General features: G+C 51.3%; 1 protein-coding gene across 11 annotated transcripts; it reads right to left on the bottom strand.

Annotated features, from left to right (window-relative positions):
* Positions 1-11892: 11892 nt before the first annotated feature.
* Positions 11893-26656, bottom strand: LOC115608467. Of its 11 annotated transcripts, none has more exons than XM_030487302.2 (9): positions 21942-22675; positions 17622-18152; positions 15654-15968; positions 14938-14982; positions 14470-14582; positions 13907-14038; positions 13463-13595; positions 13097-13215; positions 11893-12316 (listed from the first exon to the last, which is right to left on the bottom strand). In XM_030487302.2, the coding sequence occupies exons 5-9, from the start codon at positions 14564-14566 to the stop codon at positions 11913-11915; spliced, it is 885 nt and encodes a 294-aa protein (XP_030343162.1). In that variant the 5' UTR covers positions 14567-14582; positions 14938-14982; positions 15654-15968; positions 17622-18152; positions 21942-22675; the 3' UTR covers positions 11893-11912. The 11 variants fall into 11 exon arrangements, 8 of the variants coding, with proteins under 8 accessions (XP_030343162.1, XP_030343164.1, XP_030343168.1 ...); XM_030487304.2 differs by having other exon boundaries at positions 17622-17739; XM_030487308.2 differs by having other exon boundaries at positions 17622-17739; positions 22425-22675.
* Between the last annotated feature and the right edge of the window lie 1065 nt (positions 26657-27721).

The raw sequence follows: 27721 nt of genomic DNA, 5'->3' as shown, positions 1-27721 counted from the left end.
AGGAGCGGAGGAAGCAGATTGGCCCGGCGGTGGTGGGAGCTCTTCTTTGCAGGCGACAGGTCGGGCACCCCGGGGGTGGTCGGCGACGAGAGCTGCGATTCCAGAAGGGACACGACGTTCGGGATGGAGTCCAGGCAGGTATAAGAACCCCCTCCCTCCCTCTAGCCCCTCCCTCCAGAGCGGAGAGACCGGGTTGGGGGGATGGAAGGGGATGGGGGAGGGCTTAAGGGGGGCAGGGAGGGGCTTAGGGGAGGGGCGGGGTTAGCTAACCCCTCCCCTCCTCTCAGCCCCTCCCTGCCCCCCTAAGCCCTCTGGTGGGAGGGGGGAGAGAGGGATTGGGGGGGAAGGGGGGTGGGAAAGGGGAGGGGTGGGAAAGGGGAGGGGGGGGAGGAGAGGGAGGGGGGGAGGGAGGGAGGGAAGGGAGGGGAGGGAAGGGAGGGGAGGGAAGGAGGGGAGGGAGGGAGGGGAGGGAAGCAAATGCTGGTATATTCACTACTCAAAGCTGTTGCCTCAGTACAGCACCAAGGAGGGATCCATGCGCTGGCCTTTCCCCTCCCCTCCCCTCCCCTCCGCCCCCGCCCTCCCCTCCCCTCCCCTCCCCCCCCCTCCCTCCCCTCCCCTCCCCTCCCCTCCCCTCCCCCCCTCCCTCCCCTCCCCTCCCCCCCCTCCCTCCCCTCCCCTCCCCTCCCCCCCCTCCCTCCCCTCCCCTCCCCCCCTCCCTCCCCTCCCCTCCCCTCCCCCCCCTCCCTCCCCTCCCCTCCCCTCCCCCCCCTCCCCTCCCCCCCTCCCTCCCCTCCCCTCCCCTCCCCTCCCTCCCCTCCCCTCCCCTCCCCTCCCCTCCCCTCCCTCCCTCCCCTCCCCCCCTCCCCTTTCCCACCCCTCTTCCCCCCAATCCCTCTCTCCCCCCTCCCACCAGAGGGCTTAGGGGGGGCAGGGAGGGGCTGAGAGGAGGGGAGGGGTTAGCTAACCCCGCCCCTCCCCAAAGCCCCTCCCTGCCCCCCTTAAGCCCTCCCCCATCCCCTTCCATCCCCCCAACCCGGTCTCTCCGCTCTGGAGGGAGGGGCTAGAGGGAGGGAGGGGGTTCTTATACCTGCCTGGACTCCATCCCGAACGTCGTGTCCCTTCTGGAATCGCAGCTCTCGTCGCCGACCACCCCCGGGGTGCCCGACCTGTCGCCTGCAATGAAGAGCTCCCACCACCGCCGGGCCAATCTGCTTCCTCCGCTCCTGATGGTTGCGCAGTCTCCTCCGCCGTTGCCACCACCGAAGATGTGGATCTTTGCTGCGGACTGAGAGCTGCTCGCAGGTGATACCTGAAATGTCCTAGAAGGAAAAGCCCTACCTATCCAAATATTCCTCTTAACTCCCTAGACAACAACTCATCAGTGCCTGCACCTCAGCTCATAGCGACCCCTGCTAGGATGTCGCTTTTCATCTACCTTGGTCTTCACTGGATCTCCTCATACTTCCTGATGTTCTGGCTCTGCTACCTCCTTCTCTGGCTGTCCATCCATTTCTGTCCATGTGGGCCAAGCTGCCTGGGGAAAAAACCCTCTGCTCTCTCTGCATCTATCTACCAAGCTTCCTCACCACACAACCTTGGCCTTGTGGCATGCCTAGCCCTACACCATGGCCGTGCTCCATCCTTGAATCTATCCCTCATCATCTCCTCCTGCCTCTCCACGGGCACGTGGAGCATGGGCAGACCTGTGCCTGCTCTCTCCTCCAGGCCTTTGCTTCCCTGGCTCTTCCCAGCTGGCACCCGCATGCACGCAACTACCCAGATCCTTCCCAAATAACAGCCTTCATCCTATGAGATGCAACAAACCTCCTTGCCACACACAGACCTCAATGGCCACCTCCTCCATCTTCCTTGTCCTGCTCCTCCTTCTCCTCACCTGCTTCCTAAGGACCCCCTGACACCAGGCCCCAAAACATCGCCATGCACCTGGCAGTCCACACGTCTGGACGATGCCATCTCCCATGTCAGCACGCCCTTAGTGCTGAGCACGAGTTGTTCCACTTCCAAGCACCTCTGATGGAACCAGTCTAATAAAGCTGTGCTGGCCCTGCGTCAGCTGCATGAGCACACCCAAAGTGCCATGTGCTCCCTAACCTAACACCTGTGCTACCTCAATTGCCACCTACACTACCCTAAGTGCCACTTACGATACCCAGCCTAACACCTATAGTACGCAAAGTGCCACCTACAGTATCCAACATAACACTTATGATACCCAAAGTAACACCAACACCACCCAACCAAACACCTATGGTATCCAACCTAAGGCAATCTAAAGTGCCACCTACACTACCTGAGGTGGCACATACTCTATCCAGCCTGACTCCTACAATACCTGAAGTGCCACCTACACTACCCAGCCTAACACCTACGATACCTGATGTACCACCTACAGTATCCAACCTAACACCTATTGTTCCCAAAGTGCCACCTACGGTATCCAACCTAATACCTGTAATACCCAAAGTGACACCTACAATACCAAACCTAATACCTATGACAACCAAAGTAACACTGACACTAACCAACCTACCACCACCTAAATTGTCACCTACACTACCCAGCCTGACATTTGTGATACCCAATATACCAACTATGATACCCAACCTAACACAACTGTAGTTCCCAAAGTGCTACCTGTGGTACCCAACCTAACATCTACACTACCCAAAGTGCCACTTATGATAATCAACCTAACACCTATGGCTCACAAACTGACACCTAAAGCATCCAGCCTAGCACCTATAATGCCCAAAGTGCCACCAATACTATCCAGCCTATCACCTATGATAAGCAAAGTAACGCCACCACTACCTAATTCCTATGATTTCCAATCTAATGCCACCTCAAGTGCCACCTGCACTACCCAGCCTGACACCTATAATACTCAATGCACCACCTACAGTATCCAACCTAACACCTATAGTACTGAAAGAGCCACCTACACTTCCCAAACTAACACCTATGGTTCTCAAAGTGCTACCTACGCTATCCGACCTAACACCTATAACACCCAAACTAACACCTTTGTTATACAACCTAACACCTATGCTTCCCAGCCTGATACCTACGCTAGCCAAGTTGCCACCTGCACTACCTCCAGTGCCACCCACACTACCCAGCCTGGCACCTATAATACCCAACTTGACACCTACACCACTTGACTCCTGCACTTCCTCACCTGCCGCTGCCTGCACCCCTTAACACTTGCCTGTATCCCTGCCAATAGGACAACCTACTAATACCCTACACTGTGTCCCCAAAGTGTGCCCTTAACTGCTGGGGCCCTCTCCTCAGGCCTGCCTTCCAACGATGTCCTGTCTCTTCACCCTCTGCTGCTCATCCTTAAACACCCACCGTGACCACCACCGACCACCACCAAGCAGTGCCCTCCCGCATGGGCCAATGCAGATCTCCTTATCATCCTCTGGTGTATCCTCGCCGCTCAGAGCTCGTGCCATTCGGCACCTCGATGGGCTGGCATTGCTAAAATAAACCCACTCCCTTCCATCGCTGGCCAGCCATCCTCCTCCTCCTCCTCCTTGTCTTCATCCTCCTCCTCATCATCTTCTTCTTCTTCCTCCACTTCCTCCTCACCACACCTTGCTGTAAAAAAAAACCAGGGCACCTACCATACAGGATGATGCTGGCATTGGTGTTGACAGCTTGTTTGTGGCCACACACACACGTCTAGTTGCCATAGTCCTCCTCTGAGAGGTTGAAGAAGGTCAGCGTGGACAGGCGGCCCCTGCTCTCGATCCGCACACCTGCCAGCCCATTGGCTAACCTGCAGGGTTCAAAAACACATGATGACGCTTACAGTGCAACATGCTGTGCCCCCTGCCCTTCCCACCAGCCAAGTCCCACACATTCCCCCTCCAGACTCCTCACATCCCACCAAGACAAGCCCTGACATGCTCTCCATCCCCTAACCCATCTCCCCGCATGACCTACGTGGCCCACATCAACCCCACCAGCCACTGCTATTGTCTCTGAGAGAAACAACACAGTGAGACCCAGCACAATGTATTGAACCCACTCTTCCTCCACACAAGGCCCTTGAGCACCTTGGCTCTCACCTGGTGTCTTCCCTGAACCACAGAAACTCTGCCCCAGGGATGGGGCGGAGAATAATAAAAGTATAATACTCACATGTTGAGATAAGAACAGTGTAATAACTACAGTACAGTCAGAGGATGATAGGATCAACCAGGTTGGAAAAGACCTTTAGATCAGCAAGTCCAAGCGTTCCCCAGCACAATCCATGGAACCACAAACCAACCCTCTGAGTATGAAAGTCCATACCCTGATGCTAAGCCTAATGTGTTAGGAGAGAAACCAGGGGTTGGGCATGTCCTACACATGGTGCCCTCCTCAATAGTGTCACCAGCATCTCAATCCACCCTTGCTTAGCCATATAAAACTCCATGTGTGTACAACCGCACAGGGCAGCGCTCTCAGATGCCCCATAAACCAGGTCCCTAAGTGTGAATGCCCAGACCCTGCTCCTAAGCCTAATGTCCTAGGACAGAAATGAGGAGCTGGGCATGTCCTACGCATGGTGCCCTCCCGAACAGTGCCACCAACATAGATATCCTCACCTATGCATCCACCTAAAACTCCATCTGTGTAAAGCCTCAAAAGACAGCACTCTCCGGTGACTCACAAACCAAATCCCAAAGTTCGAACACCCAGACCCTGATGCTAAGCCTAATGTGTTAGGACAAAAACAAAGAGCTGGGCACGTTCTACACAGGGAGCCCCCCAGAACAGTGCCACCAACATGGGTATTCTCACTTCTTTATCCACCTGAAACTTCATCTTTGTAAAGCCTCACTGGACAGCACTCTCCACTGACCTGTAAACCAGCTCCCTAAGTACGAATGCCCAGATCCTGATGCTAAGCCTAAGGTGCCAGGCCAGAAACAAGGAGTTGGGCATGTCCTACACATGGTACCCTCTGCAACAGTGCCACCAACATGGCAATCCACCCTTGCTTAGCCACTTAAAACTCCATGTGTGCACGACCGCGCAGAGCAGGGTTCTGAGACACCTCATACACCAGATCCCTAAGTGTGAATGTCCAGACCCTGCTCCTAAACTTAATGTGTTAGGACAAAAACAAAGAGCTGGGCACGTTCCACACAGGGTGACCTCTGGAACAGTGCCACTAGCATGGGTATCTTCAGCAATGTACCAACCTAAAACTCCACGTGTGTAAAGCTCCACTGGACAGCACTCTCAGGTGATCGAGACACCAGCTCCCACAGTGCGAGCGTTAAAACCCTGATGCTAAGCCTAAGGCGGCAGGACAGAAAGCTGGTGCTGGGCACCACCTACACATGGTGCCCTCCGCAACAGTGCCACCACCATGGCAGTCCACCCTTGCTTAGCCACGTAAAACTCCATCTGTGCACAACCGCACAGGGCAGCACTCTCAGACGCCCCATAAACCAGGTCCCTAAGTGAGAATGTCCAGACCCTGTAAACAAACCTAATGTGTTAGGACAAAAACAAAGAGCTGGGCACGTTCTACACAGGGTGCCCTCCAGAACAGTGCCACCCACATGGATATCCTCACTAACTTACACACCTAATACTCCATCTGTCTAAAAACTCACTGGACAGCACTGTCCGCTGACTCACAAACCAGCTCCCAAAGTGCAAACATCCAGACCCTGATGCTAAGCATAATGTGTTAGGACAGAAAACAGGAGCTGGGCATGTCCTACACATGCTGCCCTCCGAAACGGTACGACCAACATGGATATCCTCACTCATTTACCCACCTCAAACTCCGCCTGTGTAAAGCCTCACTGGACAGCACTCTCCAAGGACCAAGACACCAGATCGCTAAGTACGAACATTCAGATCCTGATGCTAAGCCTAAGGTGCCGGCACAGAAAGCTGGTGCTGGGCATCACCTACACATGGTGCCCTGCACAACAGTACCACCAACATTGCAATCCACCCTTGCTTTGCCACTTAAAACTCCACCTGTCTTCAACCTTGCAAGGCAGCGCTCTCAGATGCCCCATAAACCGGCTCGCTAAGTGCAAATGTCCAGATCCTGCTCCTAAACCTAACGTGTTAGAACAAAAACAAAGAGCTGGGCACGTTCTATGCGGGGTGCAATCCGCAACAGTGCCACCAACATGGCAATCCACCCTTCCGCAGTCACATAAAACTCTATCTGTTTAAACCACCACTGGACAGCACTCCCCGCTGACCGCGACACAAGCTCCCTAAGCGTGAACATCCAGACCCTCCTCCTAAACCTCATCTGTTTGGACAGCAATCAGGAGGTGGGCACGTTCTACACAGGGTGCCCTCTGGAACAGTGCCACCACCATGGCAATCCACCCTTGCATAGCCACGTAAAACTCCATCTGTGCAGGACCGCTCAGGGCAGCGCTCTCGGACGCCCCATGAACCAGCTCCGTAACTGAGAATGTCCAGACACTGGGCCTAAACCTAATGTGTTAGGACAAAAACAAATAGCTGGGTGCCTTCTACAGTGGGTGCCCTCCGGAACAGTGCCACCGACATGGATGTTATCACTTATGTACCCACCTAAATCTCCATCTGGGTAAAGCACCACTGGACAGCACTCTCCTCTGACCAAGACACCAGCTCCCAAACTGCGAATGTCCAGACCTTGTGCCTAAACATGTGTTAGGACAGAAATCAGGAGCTGGGCACGCCCTACACACAGTGCTCTCCGCCAGCAACATGGATATCCTCACTTAATTACACACCCAAAAATCCATCTGTGTTAAACCTTACTCAACAATTATCTCAGGAGACCAATACACCAGATCCGTAAGTGTGAAAGTCTAGACCTTGTTGCTAAGCCTAAGGTGCCAGGAGAGCAAGCTGGTGCTGGGCATCACCTACGCATGGTGCCCTCCACAACAGTGCCACCAACACGGTAATCCACCCTTTCTTAGCCACGTAAAGCTCCATCTGTTCAGGACCGCGCAGGGCAGCGCTCTCAGACGCCCCATGAACCAGCTCCTAAAGTGCGAATGTCCAGACGCTAATGCTAAACATCATGTGTTAGGACAAAAAGAAATAGCTGGGCACGTTCTACAGTGGGTGGCCTCCGGAGCAGTGCCACCCACATGGATATCCTCACTAACTTACCTCAAACTGCATCTGTGGAAAGCACCACTGGACAGCACTCTCCGCTGACCCACAAACCAGCTCCCTAAATGCAAACTTCAAACGAAGCAGAAAGTTCAGCTCCAGAGAGGTCTATTCCTTCCTATTCCATTCTATTTCTCCTTCATGGTGTGTCTCCAATCCTGACGTGCTCAGTACTATCCAATGTTAAGTCATTTAAACAGTTCAGAAAGAGCATAATCCTTCATGTTTCATTATACCATGTGTTCTCTGCAAACAGCATTACACAAAGTGATAGACCTATAGCAGAAGAAGCCTCAAACAATACAGCATCAAACCGAAAGCAATACAAGGATCTGCCATCCAAAACCCATTCCTCAGCTTGTTTGCACCATCTGGAACAGGAAACATTATCAGCGCTTTTCTCGCTCATGAGTAATCGCCCCATCCATTTACCTTCTCCCAACTCAGCCTCCAATGACCAGGACAACACGTGTCTTACCAATGCAACCCTTACGACCTGCAGCGGCCACTTCGTGACTACTTCTTTCTTGTTTTCCTTCCACCGCAAGCATTCAAGTCCCAATAAACATCAGCAAAGGCCTTTACATCTCTCATCAGATTCCCAATACGCTGATATGTGTCTTCAGAAGCCTTTCCAGGGAATAAAATGGTCCCAAATGAATACTACTTGTGATTCAGACAGAGCCATCTTTGCTTGGGATCTCTTCTAAATGCACTTCAGTGGGAGCATAAGGAACAACATCTTTTCCAGATCTATTTGAGTCTGATATCAACACGCTTCAGATTTCTCATCATTATGTATATACAAAGCTAAATCAAAATGTCTCAGTTGCTTCTGGGTAATACATGATGATAACTTGGAAATAAAGCAGTTGCACAGGTTATGCATGATCGATAGAAGCATATAAATATTACTTACTCTCAGATGATCAAGTTTCTGGTACGTAGGAAGAGGATGGAAGGGATTCCAGCAGTCTTCCCTCTAGTCTTGCTCTGGATGATCACATGCAGACAAGAGCAGCATCAAGGCTGAGGACAACCAAACGAGAATGGACGACATTAGACCAGCAAAAGCATTACTGGAGCGCTCTAAACCTATTTGTTAATCCAATCCAGCATTGCCAAAGCACTTCAGGGAGTGCCAAAAACATGCTGGAACCCTGAAAAATGGCTTTAGACCTTATTGTTTCCCCCTATTTTCCTTTGTACCCTTTTATTACTGTCTGTGGAGGACTGATGTCACTAGCATAGAATGTTCACTGCAGCATAGAATGGCTGACGCCTGTGTAACTGACTCAAACTTGGTGCTGGGCATCACCTACACAGGCTTCATTGCCATATTGGTGGCACCATGCTGGATGTCTCCATGTGTAGGTGATGCACAGCCCAAGCTTTCTGTCCTGGCCCCTCGGGCATGTGAGCAGAGGCTGGATGTTTGCACCCAGCAGAGGCAGTATACAGATGGAGTTCTAGGTGGGTAAGCAAGGCCTGATTGCCATGTTGGTGGCACCACTGTGGAGCTCATCCTGTGTAGGTGGTGCCCAGCACCAGGTTTCTGTTCTGGCTCCTTGGCTGTGGGAGCAGGGGGTGGATAGTTGGACTCTGTGCGGTGTGCTTCAGGACACTTGAGAGCACTCAATGTAAGTGCAGTATACATAAGAGCCTTTAGGGAACTGTAGTGCTTTAAGCTAGGGTCAACTGCCTTGTTGATGGCACCATTCTGGAGGTGGTCAGGTGTAACTGCTAGCCAACAGTGGCTTCCTGTACTGGCACCTTAGGATTAGGAGCAAGGGCTGGATGTTGACGCTGTGAGAGCTCTGCTCTGGAACACCCAACTGTGTTTTACATAAGAGAAGTACAGAGAGAGAGTTTTAGATGGCAAAGCATGGATGGATTGGCATGTTGGTGGAACTGATCATGAGATCCCCATGTGTACGTAATGACAAATAACACCCAACTAATAACACCTGAACAATGACTTCCAGTTCTACCTTCTTATCACTGCTCTACTTTGGTTCTCCATAGTAGTAAATATTTCATTTAATAATCCAATACAGAAAAAAAGCAGTGAAAAGCATCCTTGGAGCTCTATCTTAAGCAAAGACATCATTCAGTGCCTAATAACAGAAACAATAAAACATAACAATAAACAACCTTAGAAGAACTAAACACCTCCTATAAATATAAAACCTTACAAAACCTTATAGAGATAGCTATTAATACATACATTGGTAAAGCTTTACAAGATCCAGAGCTCTTCACTCAGCTGATTCCATCACATTAAACAACCAACAACCACAGCACTAACCCTTCTGAAGCCCAAAAGCTGAATGAGCCCCCAGCTGAAACACTGAGCCTTATATACCCCAGGCGCCACCCACAGCCCCTCCCTCAATGCCCTGGGGCAGGGGTGGGGCAAACCACCACCTGAGTTAAAAGAGGCAGGATGAGGTCTGTTGCCTGTGCTGGGTGATGTCTGTAGCACAGAAAAGGTCAAAGAGAGAAAAGGATTCTTCAATAAAGCCAAAACATCAGGATTTGCTCCAGGATTACATCCATGTTCCATGATGCTCAAGAGCGGCTCTCAGAGAAACAACACAGAGATGGAGTTATAGGTAGGAAAGCATGGATAGATCGCCATGTTGGCGGTACCTCTGCGGACCTTGCTGTGTGTAGCTGATGCCTAGTGCGATACATGCAGTACTGTAGTTGTATATTGGGGATGAGGCTTTATAATATTCAGGTTTTGTAATATAAAGGCTTTACAATATTAAGGCTTTGTAATATTGGGGCTGGGGTTAAGTTACTCGGGGAATGAAACAGAGGGTTTGAGATACCATGACTTAAACAGACACACTCTAGTTCAAGACAATGTCATCTTTGGGTGACAGACACACTCTCTGGTTAACAAGAATGCTCTTGTTGTACAACCTATGAAACTAAGTGGGTGCAAAGTGGTTCTGGAGTTAAGCAGTAAGTTGGGTGCCACATGTCTGCCAGAGAGCTATGAAATCGAACCCTAAAAGGAGAAAGGTAAAGAAGTGGAGGGGGTGTATGAAACTGAGTGAGGGGAGATGTAAAAGCTGGACAGTTGGCATGGAGATTATATGCATTGGATAGGCTGTAAACCTTGGAGTACCCAACCTGCAGAATATTGTGTGCCGTTCTGGTGTCCTCAACATAAGAAGGACATGGAGCTGTTGGAGCAAGTCCAGAGGAGGCCGCGAGGATGAGCAGGGGCTGGAGCACCTCCCGTATGGAGACAGGCTGAGAACACTGGGGGTGGAGAAGAGAAGCTGCGTGGAGACCTCAGAGCAGCTTCCAGTGTCTGAAGGGGGCTACAGAGACGCTGGAGAGGGGCCTTCACTGGGGACTGTAGTGACAGGACAAGGGGTGATGGGTTCAAACTGAAACAGGGAAAGTTTAGGTTGGATATAAGGAAGAAGTTCTTCACTGTGAGGGTGTTGAGGCGCTGCAATGGGTTGCCCAAGGAAGTCGTGAATGCTCCATCCCTGGCAGTGTTCAAGGCCAGGCTGGACGAAGTCTTGGGTGACATGGTTTAGTGCGAGGTGTCCCTGCCCATGGCAGGGGTTGGAACTAGATGATCTTAAGGCCCTTTCCAAGCCAAACCATTCCACGATTCTACATCGGGAAGAAGGATCCTGCCAGCCCAACCCTTTGCGGGATTCTATGTCCCACGGTCGGGCTTTAGGACCCAGCGGCGCGGGTCGGGCGGAGTTAAGCAGCGTCGGAGCTGATTGAAGCCCGCGGCGCCGCGCGCGGATTGAAACCCCCCGCGTTGATTCGACCGCGTCCGGCTCCGTCCTGTAGAAAGCGTCCTATAGAAACGTGCCCAAATTGGTCCCGAACCCACCCAAAATAACCCAAATCCAGCTCAAGTTGCCCCAAAACCCACCTGAAATGCCCCAAACGAGCCCAAATTACCCAAATCCAGTTCAAGTTGCCCCAAACCCCGACTGATATGCCCCAAATCCAGCCCAGATTACCCAAATCCAGCTCAAATTGCTCCAAAACCCACCTCAAATGCCCTAAACCAGCCCAGATTACCCCACAATCAGCCAAAACCCAGCTGGAGTTGCTGAAAGATGCCACAACCCAGCGCAAATTGACCCACATCTGCCCCAAAATGCCCCAAACGGCCCTAAAACCACCCAGAAATGCACCATACCCACCCCAAGAACCCCCAAATGCCCCCAAACCCTCCCAAATGACCCAAAACTCAGCCAAAACCAGCTTGAATTGTCCCCAAAGAGCAAAAATCACCCAAATTGACACCAAAGTGCCCAAAAGGCCCCCAAAACAGACAGAAATGCCCCAAAACCCACCCCAACTGCCCCCAAAATGCCCTAAAGCAGCTGGAAGTGTCCCAAAACACCCTGAACCAGCCAGAAACGCCCCAAAACCTACCCAAATTGCCCCAAATTAGCTCAAATGACCCCCAAAGTGGCTTTAATGGTCTTAAACCAGCACCCAAATAGCCTAAAATGCCCCAAAATGCCCCCAAAGTCCCTGAAGCAGCTCAAAACCCACCTGAAATTCCCCAAAATGCCCCAAAAGTCCCCAAAGCAGCTCTAAATCCACCCAAAATGCCCCAAAGCAGCTGGAATTACTCCCGATTATGCCCAAACAGCACAAGTTGGCCCAAAATCAGCTCGAAACCCTCCAGAAATGGCCCCAAACACCCCAAATTAGACTCATAGCACCAGTGAAAACCCATTTTATTAATGGGGGGATGTTTTACCCCACAAAAACCCCCTTTTTAACCCCCCCACGGGTTGTTCCATTGGGGGGGGTATGGGGGGATCCGGGTCAGTCCACCTTGCGGTGAGGGGGAGGTTTGGGGTCTCCCCCCGCCCCCCCCCATAATACAGCAGCTGCCCCAATAGGAGCCCATTGCAGGCGGCCGACGTGGCAAAGGTCAGGGTCAGGAATGGGTCCTCCGTCTCCTGTTGGAGATGGAACATTGCGGGGGGTGGAAAAGGGGATTTGGGGGGTCCAAGGTGGAGGGGTCTCACCTGAAGGGAAGTGAAGACCTGCACCCGGCTCCCCCGAACAGGAGGGTGGTGGTGACCCCCGAGAGCTGCCCCGTGTGGCCTTGGCTGTAGTTGGTGGTGGCTTAAAGGAGCTGGGGGTGGGGGGGGACAGAAGGGGGAGGTCACACATGGATGCTTCGCATCAAGGACACCCCCCTCCCCGGGGTTGAATTGGGGGTGATGGGGACCATTGGGGTGAATGGGGGGAAATGAACCATTGGGTTGAATTGGGGGAGGCAGAACCATTGGGTTGATTCTGGGGGGAACCACTGAGGTGATTTAGGTGGTGGAATGAACCATTGGGTCCATTTGGTGGGGGGTTAGGAATGAATGATTGGGTCGATTTGGGGGGAATGAACCATTGGGTTGAGTTGGGGAGGAGAATGAACCATTGGGTTGATTGGGGGGGGGGAATGAAGCATTAGGTTGATTGGGGGGGGGAATGAAGCATTAGGTTGATTGGGGGGGTCGGGAATGAACCATTGGGTCGATTTGGGGGGGCAGGAATGAACCATTGGGTTGATTTGGAGGGGCAGAATGAACCATTGAGTTGATTTTGGGGGGAACCATTGGGTTGATTTGTGGGGGTTCCATTGAGCTGATTTGGGAGGGGACCTTTGGGTCAAACTGAGGGGAATGAACCATTGGGTCACTTGGGGGGGGAAATGAAACATTGGTTTGATTTTGGGGGGGGTGGGGAATGAACCGTTGGGTTGATTTGGGGATGGGAGGAATGAACCATTGGGTCAATTTGGGGGGGGTAGGAATGAACCATTGGGTTGAATAGGAGCGAACAAACCACTGGGTCGATTCAGGGGGGGCTTATGGTGACCCAGAGTTTAACCCCCTCCACCGTGGGTCCCCCCCCTCACCCTGCTGAGGATGATGATGGGCAGATTGGCTGCTTGGAGGAAGGTGATGAGCCCGGGGGTGGTATGGGGGGAGAGGAGGGTGCCCAGTAACATCCCTTAACCAGCCACCAGCAGAGCCCCTGCAGAAACAATGCGGGGGGGGGGGGTGTGTTATAATGAAGGCAAAGGAGCACCCATGGGTGCCCCACAGACCCCATTTACTTCTTCCCGTGTCCCCTCCAAGTGCTGCATGAGGAAGCCAAGGGTCATGGTCTGCAGGAGGAGGAAGAGCACTTCACCCCAAGCACTGGGGGGGGGCGGGGAGAGAGTCATAGGGGGCACCCATGGGTGCTGCCCCCATCACCCCCCCTTTAGGTGCATCCCTACCTGAAGGGGAAGGCCCTGGAGCAGCCATAGGCGACACTCCTGGCCAGCACCAGCAGCTCCAGCGGCACCCCCGGGACGCTGAGCCCGGCCCCGCTGGGGGCACCCAGCACCAGCAGCACCTGTGGCAGCTTCACTGGGGGGGGGAGGACACGGGTGGGTGCCCCCAGACACCCCCCGGTGTCCTCACATATAGACACACATGCCAGTAACACAAGCGTTTTTCACTCTCACCACTAGTGCGACTGCATTCTGTCCCCTTACAAATACACTCGTAGCCTTGCAAAAAACGTAGATTTTTGTACTTTGTATAAGAAAGAGAATTCTGCTTACTTCTACGAGCAACATATGTAGAGGAGGAGATTTAACAAGGCAGAAACCGTAGCAAGACAGTGACTGAATCTCCTGAGCATCCATTAACAGATACCACGTTTAAAGGGCACTTACTAAATGCTAACCATGTTTGCCTCAGCTGCAGGCACACTCTGAAGTCCCTCTGGAATCCAGTATCATAAACAGTGAGGACAGATCCAGGTATTCCTTTCAGATGGTTGTACTCCCAGTAACAATGCCAGATGCCTGTTAAAAAACAATCAATACAAAATGAGTGTTTCTGAAGAGCGCAAAGACAAGGTTGGGTTTTTTTAAATCTTTGACAAGCGAAGTGTTTTGTCCTCAGCACGTCAGGTAAGCAAAACCCAAACACGCATTACTGAGAGACTAGTCAGCTGTAACACCACATATACAGAAAAGAAAGATCAGTACAAGTGAATAAAGACTAAGCACACTGTGGGTAGGTAGTTCGGGTTACTACATCTGCTGCTAAGTGCCAGCACAGCTGGATTCTTACTAAATTTCGCTGCCATTTAAGCCCTTCTCACTTAACTGTGTCTAAACCTAGGCACTAGTTCTCCCACCTATAGCATTTAATTGATGTAATCGCTTACTTTCCCTGCCCAAAATTAAGCAATAAGGAAAAATAGCCTCAGAGGCTGGAGGATTACACCTACCATAACCTATAATTCCAATCACACCAAAGATGAAAATCCAGAAGAGAACCCCAGCTGTGAACCACAATAACACAGGGAAGAGCAGACTCACAATCATTGCAATGAACAGCCCACTAGAAAGACAAGAAACAGAAACACAGGGAAAACAAGTGTGAGACTCTTTCTTGCATGCCTGTTACTCCAAATGAGGGCCACTTCATCTCATGTAAGAGAACAGTTTGTGAAAACATATTTCAAAATCTTCCTTATGAAATATATCCTCATGGCTCTCCGCTGCTAGAAACAGATAGATTATATGTGATGATCTCATAGGATACAGCCAGAAATGTTTGCGCACACTAAGTTCTCAGGGTGTCTGAATGGGACCAGTACAGGTGTGGTTTGGTCATTTACACTGGCTGACCAAGCCACCGCCTTTTTCAGGCCATGGCCCAGTCTACAGCACAGAAAGTTAAATTGGAGAAATACCTGTGTGTGGGGAGGTTGCTGGTTTACGTCCTCCATTTAAAATCCCTGCTTGCAAAGAAACAATATTAGGAAAGTAACATTTGAGGAGCTTTCCTAGAAAAAAAGAATTCATTTTAGGAGGAAAACCAGTGACTTTCTAGCCGTCGGAAAAGAAAATAATCGGGGCATAGTGATGCATGAAAAGAAACCGTTAAGAGTTTGTAAGTAATGCAGAAACACTATTTGAACAAAAAAATGACTTGAACCTTCTGTCATGTACCGTAAGTCACATTATTTGTTTCACAATCAAGTTCCGATCAGATAGCTACCTATATCCCCATTCCACATCCGGACAGATTGGTAAAATGACTGACCCTCACACCAGAAATCACAGACCACTTCAAGCTCTGTGGTTTCAGTAGGCCTTCTCTCTGTTGGCTAGGGAACGTCATTCAAAACCACCACTTAGATTTTGTTTTCAGAACAATTTTTAAAATGCCCGCAGTTACAGGAATTATAGAAACAAGCAATGCTGAAAAACTTAAAACTTTGATACCACAAGACTAGTAGAATCACTCATCACAATGCTCGAGAAATCATTTCTGATTTCACCAAATTCAATTGCAAGATGCTGGGTTGCACTTCTAAAGCATATGCCACACAAACGAAAATAATTAGGCGAGTGGCACTACCATTGCTGTCAGTAGCTTGCAAGTCAGCCAGGAACAACTGCTCACCTCTTGTGCTTGCCTGGTGGACAGTTTTATTTGTGCTTAACGCAGGTTTTTGAGGTATACTTCGTTTCCTTATCTGTTCTATCAACGATTCAAATTCACCATCCAAGCTATCTGATTCTACCTCTGCACTTTGTTGTAATGCCACAGTTGGCACTTTGTTTTCTGTACTTTTTTCACAGCTTCTTTCTCTCCTTCTAACAAGCAAGTCTGGACTGCCTCTGGAGATTGGCTCTCTCAGATTCTGTGGAGGTGCGAGTTTTATGCCCTTCTGACTCTCTTTCAGGTCTTTCACTCTCCCTTTTTGGGAGTCAGATTCTACAAAGACAGAATCACCAGCGTCACTTGAAGCCTCTGGATACTGCAGTTCTTGACAGCAACTGTTCTGCTTTCCAGAAGTCATCCACTTCTTCTTGGCCTTAAGATCCTTCTGTGCTGCAGTTCAAAAGAAACAGCTTAAAGTTTTGATAATCAGATGAGGCCCTCAGTGCCATGGGTTAGTGGTGGCCTTGGCACCACTGGGGAATGGTTGGACTTGATGATTTTAAAGGTCTTTTCCAACCCAGTTGGTTCTGTGATTCTGCGATTCTGTAATTTCATTTAGGAAATTTACCTTTGTCTTAACAGGAAAAAAATAAAAGTCCTTGAAAAAGAAAGGAAAACACAAAGAATAGAAACATATCTTCCCATGTTCTTTATTACACCTCGCCCATTTATCGTCATACTAAAGGGCAAGTCACCGAAAGATGTACTTTTTTTAATACATCTTTTTTTTAAAAAAGTACCTTAAACCCCATGTATGTACACATCAGCCATCAAGCCCAGCAATCCTGAATAGTAACTAATGCTGGCATAATCTTCATTCCCAGTAACAAAAGCTATGCACATGCAGAAGTAAGGCTGAACATTTCATGCTAAAGTTTTATAAAACCACCAAGTGAAGATCAGACCACAGCCTACAGCACAAAGTGCACATTTGTCAACAAACAAGGCTTCTGACATCTCAAATTTGAACTATCAAGATCAAAGGATCATGTCAGATCTCTTGGTGACTTATTTTTTCTTTTAATGGTGCTTCTGGTCCACTGTGCTTCCCCCATTTGCCCTCCAGAAACCATTCCATTAGCTTTTTACAGCCTGCAGTTGGCATACATGTTTCAGGGTTGACATTCTCACCAGCTGCAAAGGATCCCATCCTTCTTGATCAGGGGTCAGAGCTTTTCCAGGTTCCCATGAGATCACTGTTATCATCCCTCATCTACCAAAATTCTATCACCTCATCACTGGCCTAGTGGCTGTGTAAAGAATTCCAGAGCTCTGTTCACTCATTCTACTAAAGTCCAGTTTGCTCCTATCAATGAGAAGTGCACCAGACAGGTGTAGTCAGGCTCTGAATGTTAGTAAACCAAGGCACTTTCCATCCTTTGGGGGAAAACAGGGATCCTCTGCTCAGCCAAGCACTGAAGCCCCACAAGTAATGGTTTGCTAGAGCATCTTGTAGCCAGTGTTAACAGGACCACACAGAGGACCTTGGCTAAAGAAGCTCCAAATTCAAGGTCTATCTGTGGCTCTGCAATACTCTGGCCAAAACACGCATCGAATCAAAGGTATCTAGCTTAACAACAGTTACCTTCTTTCTTTCCTCAGTGTCTTTTGACCACAGAATGAGCTACTACAGCCATAGGATATGCAAATCAGTGTTCCAAAGTCCTCTCTTCACAGCGATCATCCCACATTTGCAGCTCAGTCTAACCAGCCATGAGTTGTACTCTTTTCACAGAGCCAAATGCTAGCAGATAGTCCACAGTCTGTATCTACAGATCTACAGCAATGCTTCAAAATACATACTTGTCAGACCATACTTTCTTCTGTTACTCCCACAGGAAACAAAAAAGCCTCAAGCAAGAGACAAAGTGAACTTATGTTTAACATGCTCTCCCCAAAATTTATGAGCTCAGAAATGAAGGCTACCTTTCCACCCATTAAAATGCCTGCTCTGTATTTGCTGTTGGCTTGCCATGCTTTGTTGGGCTTTTTCTCGCTTTCAAGTCCAAGCAGAAATCATCCAAGTCCTTCGATGTCCTTCAAACTGTAAAATGAGTGAATAACATGAAAAAGGGAGGCATAAACAGGAAAACAGAAGAGTAAGTATGCCTTACTGAAAACAGCAAACAAAAAGAGCCACACAATGTAACATCATCAGTTGCTCACAGCAAACGTTACCAACCGCGTTCAGTAATAGGAATGGCAATAGAGCATGTACACCTCCAAACATACCATTTTACACTGACCTGAACATACAGACTGAACACCAACAGTTCTGGCTGCGCTCACTCCTATAAACATATCTGCCTACGAACCGCTAAAACTTCTACTAATTTTTCTGTATTCTGAATAGTAGGTGTGATAGAGAAAACTAATATATAAAAGCCATTAATTACAGCACCCACCTCACATACGCCTTTTTTGAAACAGATTTGGGAGTTTTCATTCTAGCTAAAACTGAAACAAGAAAACATCATTGAGAACAAGGTTCCATTTCTTTTGTTATGCTTTTCTTTTTTAAGGAGAAAATTTTAGTAAAACTTTGGTCTAAAGTCTTAAAACCAAAAAACCCCACAAAACTAAAACCACCACCAAACATAAGAATCCATTATATAGAATTCCAACTCTCAACTCCCCAAAGCTGACAGCAGCTTTCTTCATGAAGCATTTCCTTCTTATGAAGCATTTCCTTCCTAATCAATCCTTGCCCAGCACAAAGCCAGAGAAGTGCTGTTATGTATCTTGCAGTGTCCAGTACAGCCTTCTCATATATGTGGATCATTGGGGGTGGAATCTAATGGCTTTATCGCTATTTTCTCCAAACATTTCAGTGACTGCAGGTAGTAGCTTTTCTGCTGCAAAGAGGTGTCCATACGGTTATTCCACTAAGTGACTCCAAAAAAAAAACCCAAACAAAAAAGTCAAACAAAACGGTAACAATACCCCACTGCATTTTAATCACTCCAGGAATATTGTGGTGACTGCTAACGACAAAAACACCGTTCAAGCAGTGGTACTGCACGTGCTTGAAGCAGTGAGTCTTAGAGATATGCCATCAAACTTTCATACAGAATTATTATGAGAGATTCAAGAAAGTTGAAGGAGAACAAACTTCAATAAAGCGTAAATCAGGCTGGGGAGAAAGAGCAAACATCCAAACCCTGATGCTAAGCTGAAGGTGCCGGGACAGAAAGCTAGTGCTGGGCATCAGCTAAACACGGTGCCCTCCGCAACAGTGCCACCAACATGGCAATCCACCCTTGCTTACCCACCTAAAACTCCATCTGTGGATGACCTCGCAGGGCAGCCCTCTCAGATGCCCCATAAACCACCTCCCTAAGTGAGAAAGTCCAGACCCTGTACCTAAACCTAATGTGTTAGGACAAAACCAAATACCCGGGCAAGTTCTACACAGGGTGCCCTCCAGAAGAGTGCCACCAACATGGATGTCCTCACTCACCCACCTCAAACTCCATCTGTGTAAAGCCTCACTGGACAGCACTCTGCAGCGACCAACAAACCAGCTCCCTAAGCGCAAATGTCCAGGCACTGCTCCTAAGCCTAATATGGTAGGACAGAAACCATGGTTTGGGCATTTCGTACACATAGTGCCCTCCGGAATAGTACCACCAGTATGGATATCCTCACTTACTTACACACCTAAAACTCCATCTGTGGAAACCTCACTGGACAGCGCTCGCCGCTGACCCACAAACCAGCTCCCTGAGTGCAAACTTCAACTGAAGCAGAAAGTTCAGCCATGGCACCTCCTAAGAGTACTCCATGCCTAGTGCTCATCGCTAACTAGGAGGCTGCTCTAACTGTGGCTTGCTCCATGCCTTGCCACTGCCCCAACCAGAGCTGCTCCAGTTCGAGAGGACTGTAATGAGTTCACACACAGGGTATGGTGAGTGAGGGGTAATTTGAGGCTCACTTAATGCAAAGGGGTTGATTGGGGGTTGCATGGACCTGGCAGATCAGGCACTCCCACCACTCTCTCACGTACTCTCTTGAACATGGTGTTATTTCCACATCCAGCCTATCGTGCTGCAATTAATTCCATCTAATTGGTCCATCTCTGCCTGCTTTACTGTCATTATACCAGTCCAGATGCTACGTTATTCCCCTCATCCCAATTGTGACATCCACAAATGAAACCAATGCAAAAAAACCAGCTGCCCAGCCAGAAAATCATTTCACTTTTTTCACCTTTTGATTATTTTCCACCCCATAAGCTCACAATTCTGTAGATTTCCATTTTGCTGGTTAATAGGCAGAGGGAAAGGGGGGGGAATCATTCTGGAGTTTTTGCTTCCATACGCTTTTCCCCCGTTTTTAGCACTGCACCCATGTGTCACACGTCAGGGTCTCTTGACAAAAGCAGCATTTTCCTGCTGGGAAGGAAATTTTCCTCCGAGCTCTAATCTCAGATTTCTTCAGGTTTCCCACGGCTCTTCCTGTGCTAGAGCACAAGAGAGAACGTGTCCTCTGGGCTACCCCAGCACACCGGTCTGCCTTGAGCGCTCACCTAGCCTTGCACATCTATAGAAATGGCACAATAATGGAAATTGCCATTAACAGGAGGAAAAAATTTGCAGTAACTTCAAAAGTAAATGTCCCACAAGGTTGAAGGAGCCCACAGTTAAAGCCAAAATGCGGCCTTCGGCCTAGAGGAGGGTGTAACTCTGCTAAAACACTATGGGCAAACCACACGTAGACTCCCCTGAAGGCACAAAACCTCAAGTGCCAGGGATTGCAGGCCATTAGGGCCTGGACACAGGGCAAGGAGAAAGGAAGTACCTTCAGCCATCACCTCAAAGAGGCATCCCAGTCAAAAGAGCACAAGCCCAGGACTCAGCACCCGGATATGTGGCTATTTTTTGGCTCCCCGTGCTTGTTTTCTCCCTGGGCCTCAATTGACTCGTGTGAAAAATGGGGATGATAATAGCCATCTAACAGTGGCAATCTTGGAAATATTAGCTCTGCTCAAGCAAGTGAGGAGACGACTGGGGCTGGCTCTGCCTCTCCCTCAGGTCAGAAAGCTGGTGCTGGGAATCACTTCCACACGGTGAGCTCTGCTACGGTGCCACCATCATGACAACCCACCCTCACTCTGCCACCTAAATCTCCATCTGCACTTGGGTGTCCTGGAGCATGGCTTCAGAGTGCAAACGTCCAGCCTCTCTTCCAAAGCCCATAGTGCCAGGGCAGGAAGCTGCTGCTGAGCATCACCTACACAGGGAGACCTCTGGAATGGTGCCCCCAACATGGCAATGAGTCCTTGCTTTACCACCTAATACACAATCTTTGTACTGCCACTCTGCTGAGTGCTCTTGTGTGTGCAGAAACATGGTTTCAGAGTGCAAACGTCCAGCCTCTCTTCCCAAGCTCAGAGTGCCAGGTTACAATGCTGCTGCTGAGCATCACCTACACAGGGAGACCGCCACAACAGTGGCACCAACATGGCAATCCACCCTTGCCTTGCCACCTAAAACTCCATCTGCATACTTCCCCTCTGCTCAGTGCACTCCAGTGTCCTACAGCACAGCTACAGAGTGCAAATGCCCGGCTGCTCCTCCCAAGCCCATAGTGCCAGGACACAAAGCTATTGCTGACCATCACCTACACTTGGAGACCTCTGGATCGGTGCTGCCAACGTGGCAACGCACCCTTGTTTGCCACTTAAAACACCACCTGTGTACTGCCTCTGCGTTCAACAGAGCACATGAGAAGACTGAATTTAGAGGTCCAGAGCATCCTAAACGGTCAGTCAGTGGGAGCTGGCTACCACAGCCTTTTAATGCTGTTTTACACTTCCCACACTCAAAGACTATGGAGAGGAAATCAAGTGCTGAGATTTGAAATACCCCTAAGAAGAAACTCTTACCAAAAAAGGAGAATCTGTAAGCAAAACACCACTGTGCTGAAAATGCAAAGCCACAGAGAAAACTAAATGAGTAAAGAACAGCTCAGATTGAAGTTAAGCAGCATCCTGGATGCTAAGTTAGTGAGGCGACACTTTTATCATCTTCAATAAGCTTCTGAAAAAGGCCGGGCTGAAGTCCCTGCTAACCTAAATGGGCTCATTGCCTCGCAACGAAGTAGACAGCTGGAACGGCTACAAAATGACCCTGCTCCTCTGCCCCACATCACCTTGTCACCAGCCAATTCTTCCACCCCCTTTTTTCCTTCCCATATTAATGCCTTCCATCATAATAAGGCCTCCTACCCACTGCCAAAACTCACTTGGCACTCTTTACTTTAATGGCCTCAGTTGTCACGCGAGCATGTGCGTCTGCCCCTGGGACCGCAGCCCCGTCGCTCTGCCGGAGGGTCTCGTTTGCAGTTTGCTCTTTCATTATGGCTTTAGACTTTGTTGTCTCCCCCTATTTTCCTTTGTACCCTTTTTTTACTGTCTCTGAAGGACTCGAGCACACTCTATTTGCTGCTGCACAGAATGGCTGATGCCTCTGTAGCTGACTCAAACCTGAGACTGAAAAGGACTCGTTAGTATTTACTAGTGGTAGCTGCTTTCCAAAGAAACATAGAGGGGGGTAAACAAAAAGAGTAAATTGGAAAACCCAGAGAAGCGGAGGAAAATTGCTGTTCTTCCTGGTTTACGGGTAGGGAAACTGAGGCACAGAGCACTGAAATCATTCCAGAAAAGCTCGAAGGGGAGAGACGCAGAGCTTGAAAAAGACCCAGAGGGGGGCTTTACAAGGACACAACCTGAATCTTCCTCTGATCTAAAGACCTCGCTTGGCCACCCAAAACTCCATGTGCGTACTGCCTCTCTGCTGCCCGCTCTTGCGTTTCAAGATCGCACGCAAAGTTCTGCCTTTGCTGTGTGTGCCGACTTGCCAGGAGACGCGGTTCTGCACAGACGTGAAATAAACAGCTGCTTCACTGCTGTGGCTGACCGAGGCCTGCCCGAACCTAGAGACCGTTTCTCACAATCCAGCTTCTCAGACACCAAAACCCAAGACCAAATTCCCCCCCAGACCCAAAACCCACCCCAGAACCACCTAAAGCCCCCATCAGACAGCTCTAAACCCAAAATCATGCCTCAGACCCCCTAAAGCCCCCATCAGACCACTCTAAACACCACCACACCCCCAAAATCATCTCCCAGACCCCCAAACGCTCCCATCAGACCTCTCTAAACCCCACCAGATCCCCAAAATAATCCCCCAGACCCCCTAAAGCCCCCATCACACCACTCTAAACCCCGACAGACCCCTAAAAAAACTCCCCCTGATCTCCTAAAGCCCACATCAGACCACTCTAAATCCCCTCAGATTCCCAATAAAAGTCCCCCAGACCCACTAAACCCCCACAGACCCCCAAAATCATCCCCCACACCCACTAAAGCCCCCATCAGACCATACTAAAACCCCACAGACCCCCAAAATCATCTCCCAGATCCCCAAAATCCCCCATCACACCACCCTAAAAACCCCCAGCTCCCCCCAAAAAAATCCAGACTCCCAAAATCCTTCCCCAGACCCCATAAAGCCCCAGCAGACCTCTCTAAACCCCACCAGATGCCAAAAATCGGCCCCCAGAGCCCCTAAAGACCCCATCACACCACTCTAACCGCCCCCAGGCCCCAAAAATCATCCCTCAGATCCCCTACAGCCCCCATCAGACCACTCTAAACCCCCCCAGACCCCTAAAAGCCCCCAGCAGACCACTCTAGACCCCCCCAGACCCCCGAAAGCCCCAGCAGACCGCTCGAAACCCCAAACACCAAAGCTGGCCGCCGCTTTCCCGTGCTATCCTGTGTTCAAACCACGGCACGGCACGTGGGGGAGCAGCGACGAGGCGCCGGGAGCAGGTCGGTGCTGCCACCATGTGGCCAAAACTTTTTACTGCACGTGTTAGAGATAGGGGCTGAGCATGGGGCGGTAAGCCAATCAGAGCGCTGGGGGGGCCGGGCCCGGAGAGATTGACAGGTTTCTTATCCAATAGTAACGTAGGGTGGTGCTGGCCAATCAGCGCGGCTGGGGGCCGGGCTCCGAGTGATTGACAGTCACCTTGACCAATGGGCGCCACGGTCGTTTCCTGCCAATCAGAGCAGCAGGGGGTCGGGCTAGGAGAGATTGACAGGCATCTCGGCCAATGGTGGCCACGGGCAGCTCCTGCCAATCAGAGTGGGGGTGCGGGTCGGGCCAGGAGTGATTGACAGGCATCTCAGCCAATGGTCACCGTGGGCGGCTCCTGCCAATCAGAGGAGACGGATGGCCGGGCCACGAGTGATTGACAGGCGTCTCCACCAGTCACGACTGCGGGCGTCACCTGCCAATCAGAGCAGAGGGGGCGGGCCAGGTGAGATTGACAGGCGTCTCGACCAATAGTGGTAAACATGGGCAGTGGCCAATCAGAGCAGCTGGGGCTGCGCCCAGGGTGATTGACAGGTGTCTCGAGCAATGGCAGCCATTGGGCAGCTCCATCCAATCAGACCGGTGGGGGGGCCGGGCCACGAGTCATTGACAGGCGTCTCGGCCAATGGTTAGGATGATGGGCTATACCCTGTCGTCGTTCCCCTACCCCCCCCCAGCATTAGCACTGTTCTATTCATGTAACAGTCGGTGGGATCCGCGTTCGAGTCCGGTGGGGGGAGAAGTCCGGACACCCCTCCCCCCCCCACCCCCCCCCACAAACACCCCCTCCCAAAACCCCCCAAACGGTTCCCAAGAGTTTGGGAACCCCCAGACACCCCCCCCCCAAATAAATAACACCAGGAGGCGGCTGCAGTGATGGGGATTTGTTCCATTTGGGGTGTCACACACCCCAAAACACCCCAAAACCACCCCAAAACAGCCCTAAATACCCCAAAACACCCCACAAGCACCCCCAAAACCCTCCCCAGACCCCCAAAACCACCCCTAAAACCCCCTAAAGACCCCCAGAGAAATTACCTCCCCTCAAGACCAATTAAAACACCCCCTCAAAATGCCCCCCAGCCCCCAATACCCCCCAAGCCCCTCCAAGACCCCCTAGAAGAGCCCCTAAACCCAAAACAGCCCCCCCAGACCCAAAAAACCCCTCACACTCCCCACAAGCTCCTGTAAACCCCCTAAAGCCCCCCCCGCACGGCCACCAAATCCCCGCCCCGACCCAAAACCCACCCCAGATGATCTAAAACCCCAATCACATCTCTCTAACCCCCCCCAGACCCCCAAAATCATCACCCAGACCCCCTAAAGCCCCCATCACACCACTCTAAACCCACCAGGACCCCCAAAATCATTCCTCAGACCCCTACAGCCCCCATCAGACTGCTCTAAACCCGACTCCCAAAATCATCCCCCAGACCCCCTAAAACCCCATCAGACCTCTCTAACCACCCCCGATCTCCAGAATCGGCCCCCAGAGCCCCTAAAGACCCCATCACACCAACCTAACCGCCCCCAGGCCCCCAAAATCATCCCTCAGATGCCCTACAGCCCCCATCAGACCACTCTAAACCTCCCCCGACCCATTAAAAAATATCCCCAGACACACTAAAGCCCCCATCAGACCGCCCTAAACCCGACCAGATCCCCAAAATCATCCCCCACACCCCCTAAAGTCCCCATTACACCATTCTAACCCCCACAGACCCCTACAAAGCTCCCCCAGACCCCCTAAAGCCCCCATCACACCACTCTAAAAACCCCCAGGCCACCAAAATCATCCCTCAGACCCCGTAAAGCCCCCATCAGACCTCTCTAACCCCCCCCACATCCCCAAAATCAGCCCCCAGAGACCCTAAAGACCCCAGCACACTACTCCAACCGCCCCCAAGCCCCAAAAATCATCCCTCAGATCCCCCATCAGACCACTCTAAACCCCCCCGACCCATCAAAAAATAACCCCAGACCCCCTCATGCCCCCATCAGATCGCTCTAAACCCACACAGACCCCCTAAAGCCCCATCAGAACACTCTAGACCCCCCCAGACCCCCGAAAGCCCCAGCAGACCGCTCGAAACCCCAAACACCAAAGCTGGCCGCCGCTTTCCCGTGCTATCCTGTGTTCAAACCGCGGCACGGCACGTGGGGGAGCAGCGATGAGGCGCCGGGAGCAGGCCGGTGCTGCCACCATGTGGCCAAAACTCGGCACTGCACGTGGTAGAGATAGGGGCTGAGCATGTGGCGGTGAGCCAATCAGAGCGCTGGGGGGCTGGCCCCGCGTGATTGACAGGCATCTCTGCCAATGGCGACCGCCGGAGGCGCCTACTAATCGGAGAGGCGGGGAGGGCCACGAGTGATTGACAGGCGTCTAGGCCAATGGCGAGCACGATGGGCTATACACCCCCACCGCCTCTCCCCCCACCCTCACCCCCCCCTCCCACCTTAGCACTATTGTATTCACGTAACAGTCTCTGGAATCCGGGTTCGAGTCCGGCGAGCGTCGAATATCGGACACCTACCCCCACCCCGCTTCCCAAATCCCCTTAAACGCTTCCTAAGAGTTTGGGACACCCCCCCCAGCGCTCTCCCCAAATAAATAACACCAGGAGGCGGCTGCAGTGATGGGGGTTTGTTCCATTTGCGGTGTCACGCACCCCAAAACAGCTCATATGCCAATGACGGCCCCTTGGGGGCGGTGGCATATGCCAGCGGCGGCGAGGCGGAGCCGGGAGGGATTACGGGTCACGTCCCCCCCCCCAATCACTACCGCCTTCATGACGGAGTGTTCCCCACATAAAGGCAGTGGAAAGCGGCTCCCGGTGCCACAGGGGAGGTCACCCACCTGCTGTACCAAGTTATGGCTACATGTTGACAGCACCGAGCGGTGGCCGGCGCCACTGGATGGCCCCAACTCCTCCACCACCTGCAGTACCGTGTTTTGCCCACATGATGGCAGCAGCGAGCCACGCCAGGCACCACTCCTCGCCCCTCCCATCTCCGCCACCTGCAGTACCGAGTTTTGCCCACATGATGGAAGCACCTGCTCACTTTTTCGGTACCGCGAAGGCAACGGCAGCTCACCCGCCCGGTTTACATCCTCCGGGGACACCAACCGCTGTCTGGGGACAGGGCTGTCCCCGGCGCCTTCGTACCAAAAACCATTCCACGCCTTTGCTGCTGACGACGGGACAAGGCTGGGGCTGTTCTGCCCACGCTCCACAGCGGGGGAAAGCCGAGAGGTGCGTTCACGGACAAGACGCTGCTCAGCGGATGGCCGGGGAGCGCCGGGGGTTCCCGCCTGTGCTGCGCACGGCAGCGGAGCTCCGCACCCCCCGCCTGTGGGATGAGGAGAGAAGGTAAGAGCGACAAAACTGGTGGCTTGAGATAAAACAGTTTAACCACCACCACCACACAGATCCCAAACGGGATGGTTTTCTCTCCAAAACTTGGTGTGGGTATCCCCCACCGCCCCTGCAGACCCAGCATCAGAGGAGCGGGAGTACTCTTGGACTCCACAAGCACAGCCTGTCACAGAAGGTCCCTGTTTGGAGGAATCGGATCCAAATCAAGCTGTTTCCCCCTTTTTCCAGGGGACCCACCCCATCCTCACCTGCTCCTCTTCCAAATCATCGCCCCCCCCCCCCCCCCCCCCCCAGTGACACTGTGGTGTGCAAATGAAACCATTTGTCCCCATATTCCCCACATCCTCCTTTTTATTTCACCCCCTCCATAAAACACCTGCAAAAAAATGAGGAAAGCTGCCCCGAGCAGCAGCTCTTCACTTTAGTAACTGCCATTTACACAGGCACACGCACCCCTAAGAAAGGCTAGAAAGACGAGGGGGACAGCACCCGCAGCCCCTGTCCCGCAGGCTGCAGAGGATGGTGCCACGGCTCTTGCTCAGGCTCTGCTCCGTGATGTTCACTCTCCATTCCCGTGCTGGGATTGGGTGCCCCGCAGCACCACGGTCCCGGCCCCCATCGGCTGGGGAGGACCTATTGAGCATCACGAGACATCTGCAGTAACAACCCTTGAAGGTACTTGTCTTTTTCCCCCCCTCCATGGAGTTATGGACAGTGCTACCAAAACCCTCAAATTCAAGCCCACTTGCCTACCAAGGCCTGCTTA

Source organism: Strigops habroptila, chromosome 5 (genome assembly GCF_004027225.2).
Source record: "Strigops habroptila isolate Jane chromosome 5, bStrHab1.2.pri, whole genome shotgun sequence".
Taxonomy (NCBI): Eukaryota; Metazoa; Chordata; class Aves; order Psittaciformes; family Psittacidae; genus Strigops; species Strigops habroptila.
The sequence above is the reverse complement of the archived record's forward strand: the minus strand, read 5'-3'. Positions and strand labels throughout refer to the sequence as shown.

Bases quoted from the DNA above. Each gene is read 5' to 3' on its own strand.
- LOC115608467 (XM_030487309.1), bottom strand. From the start codon at position 14,566: ATGATTGTGAGTCTGCTCTTCCCTGTGTTATTGTGGTTCACAGCTGGG. The intron at 13,596-13,906 runs GTAAGTGCCCTT...TCCCCCCCCCAG, and splicing joins GCAAACATGGTTAGCATTTA to TGAAGCTGCCACAGGTGCTG. The intron at 13,216-13,462 runs GTAGGGATGCAC...TTGTTTCTGCAG, and splicing joins TCCAGGGCCTTCCCCTTCAG to GGGCTCTGCTGGTGGCTGGT.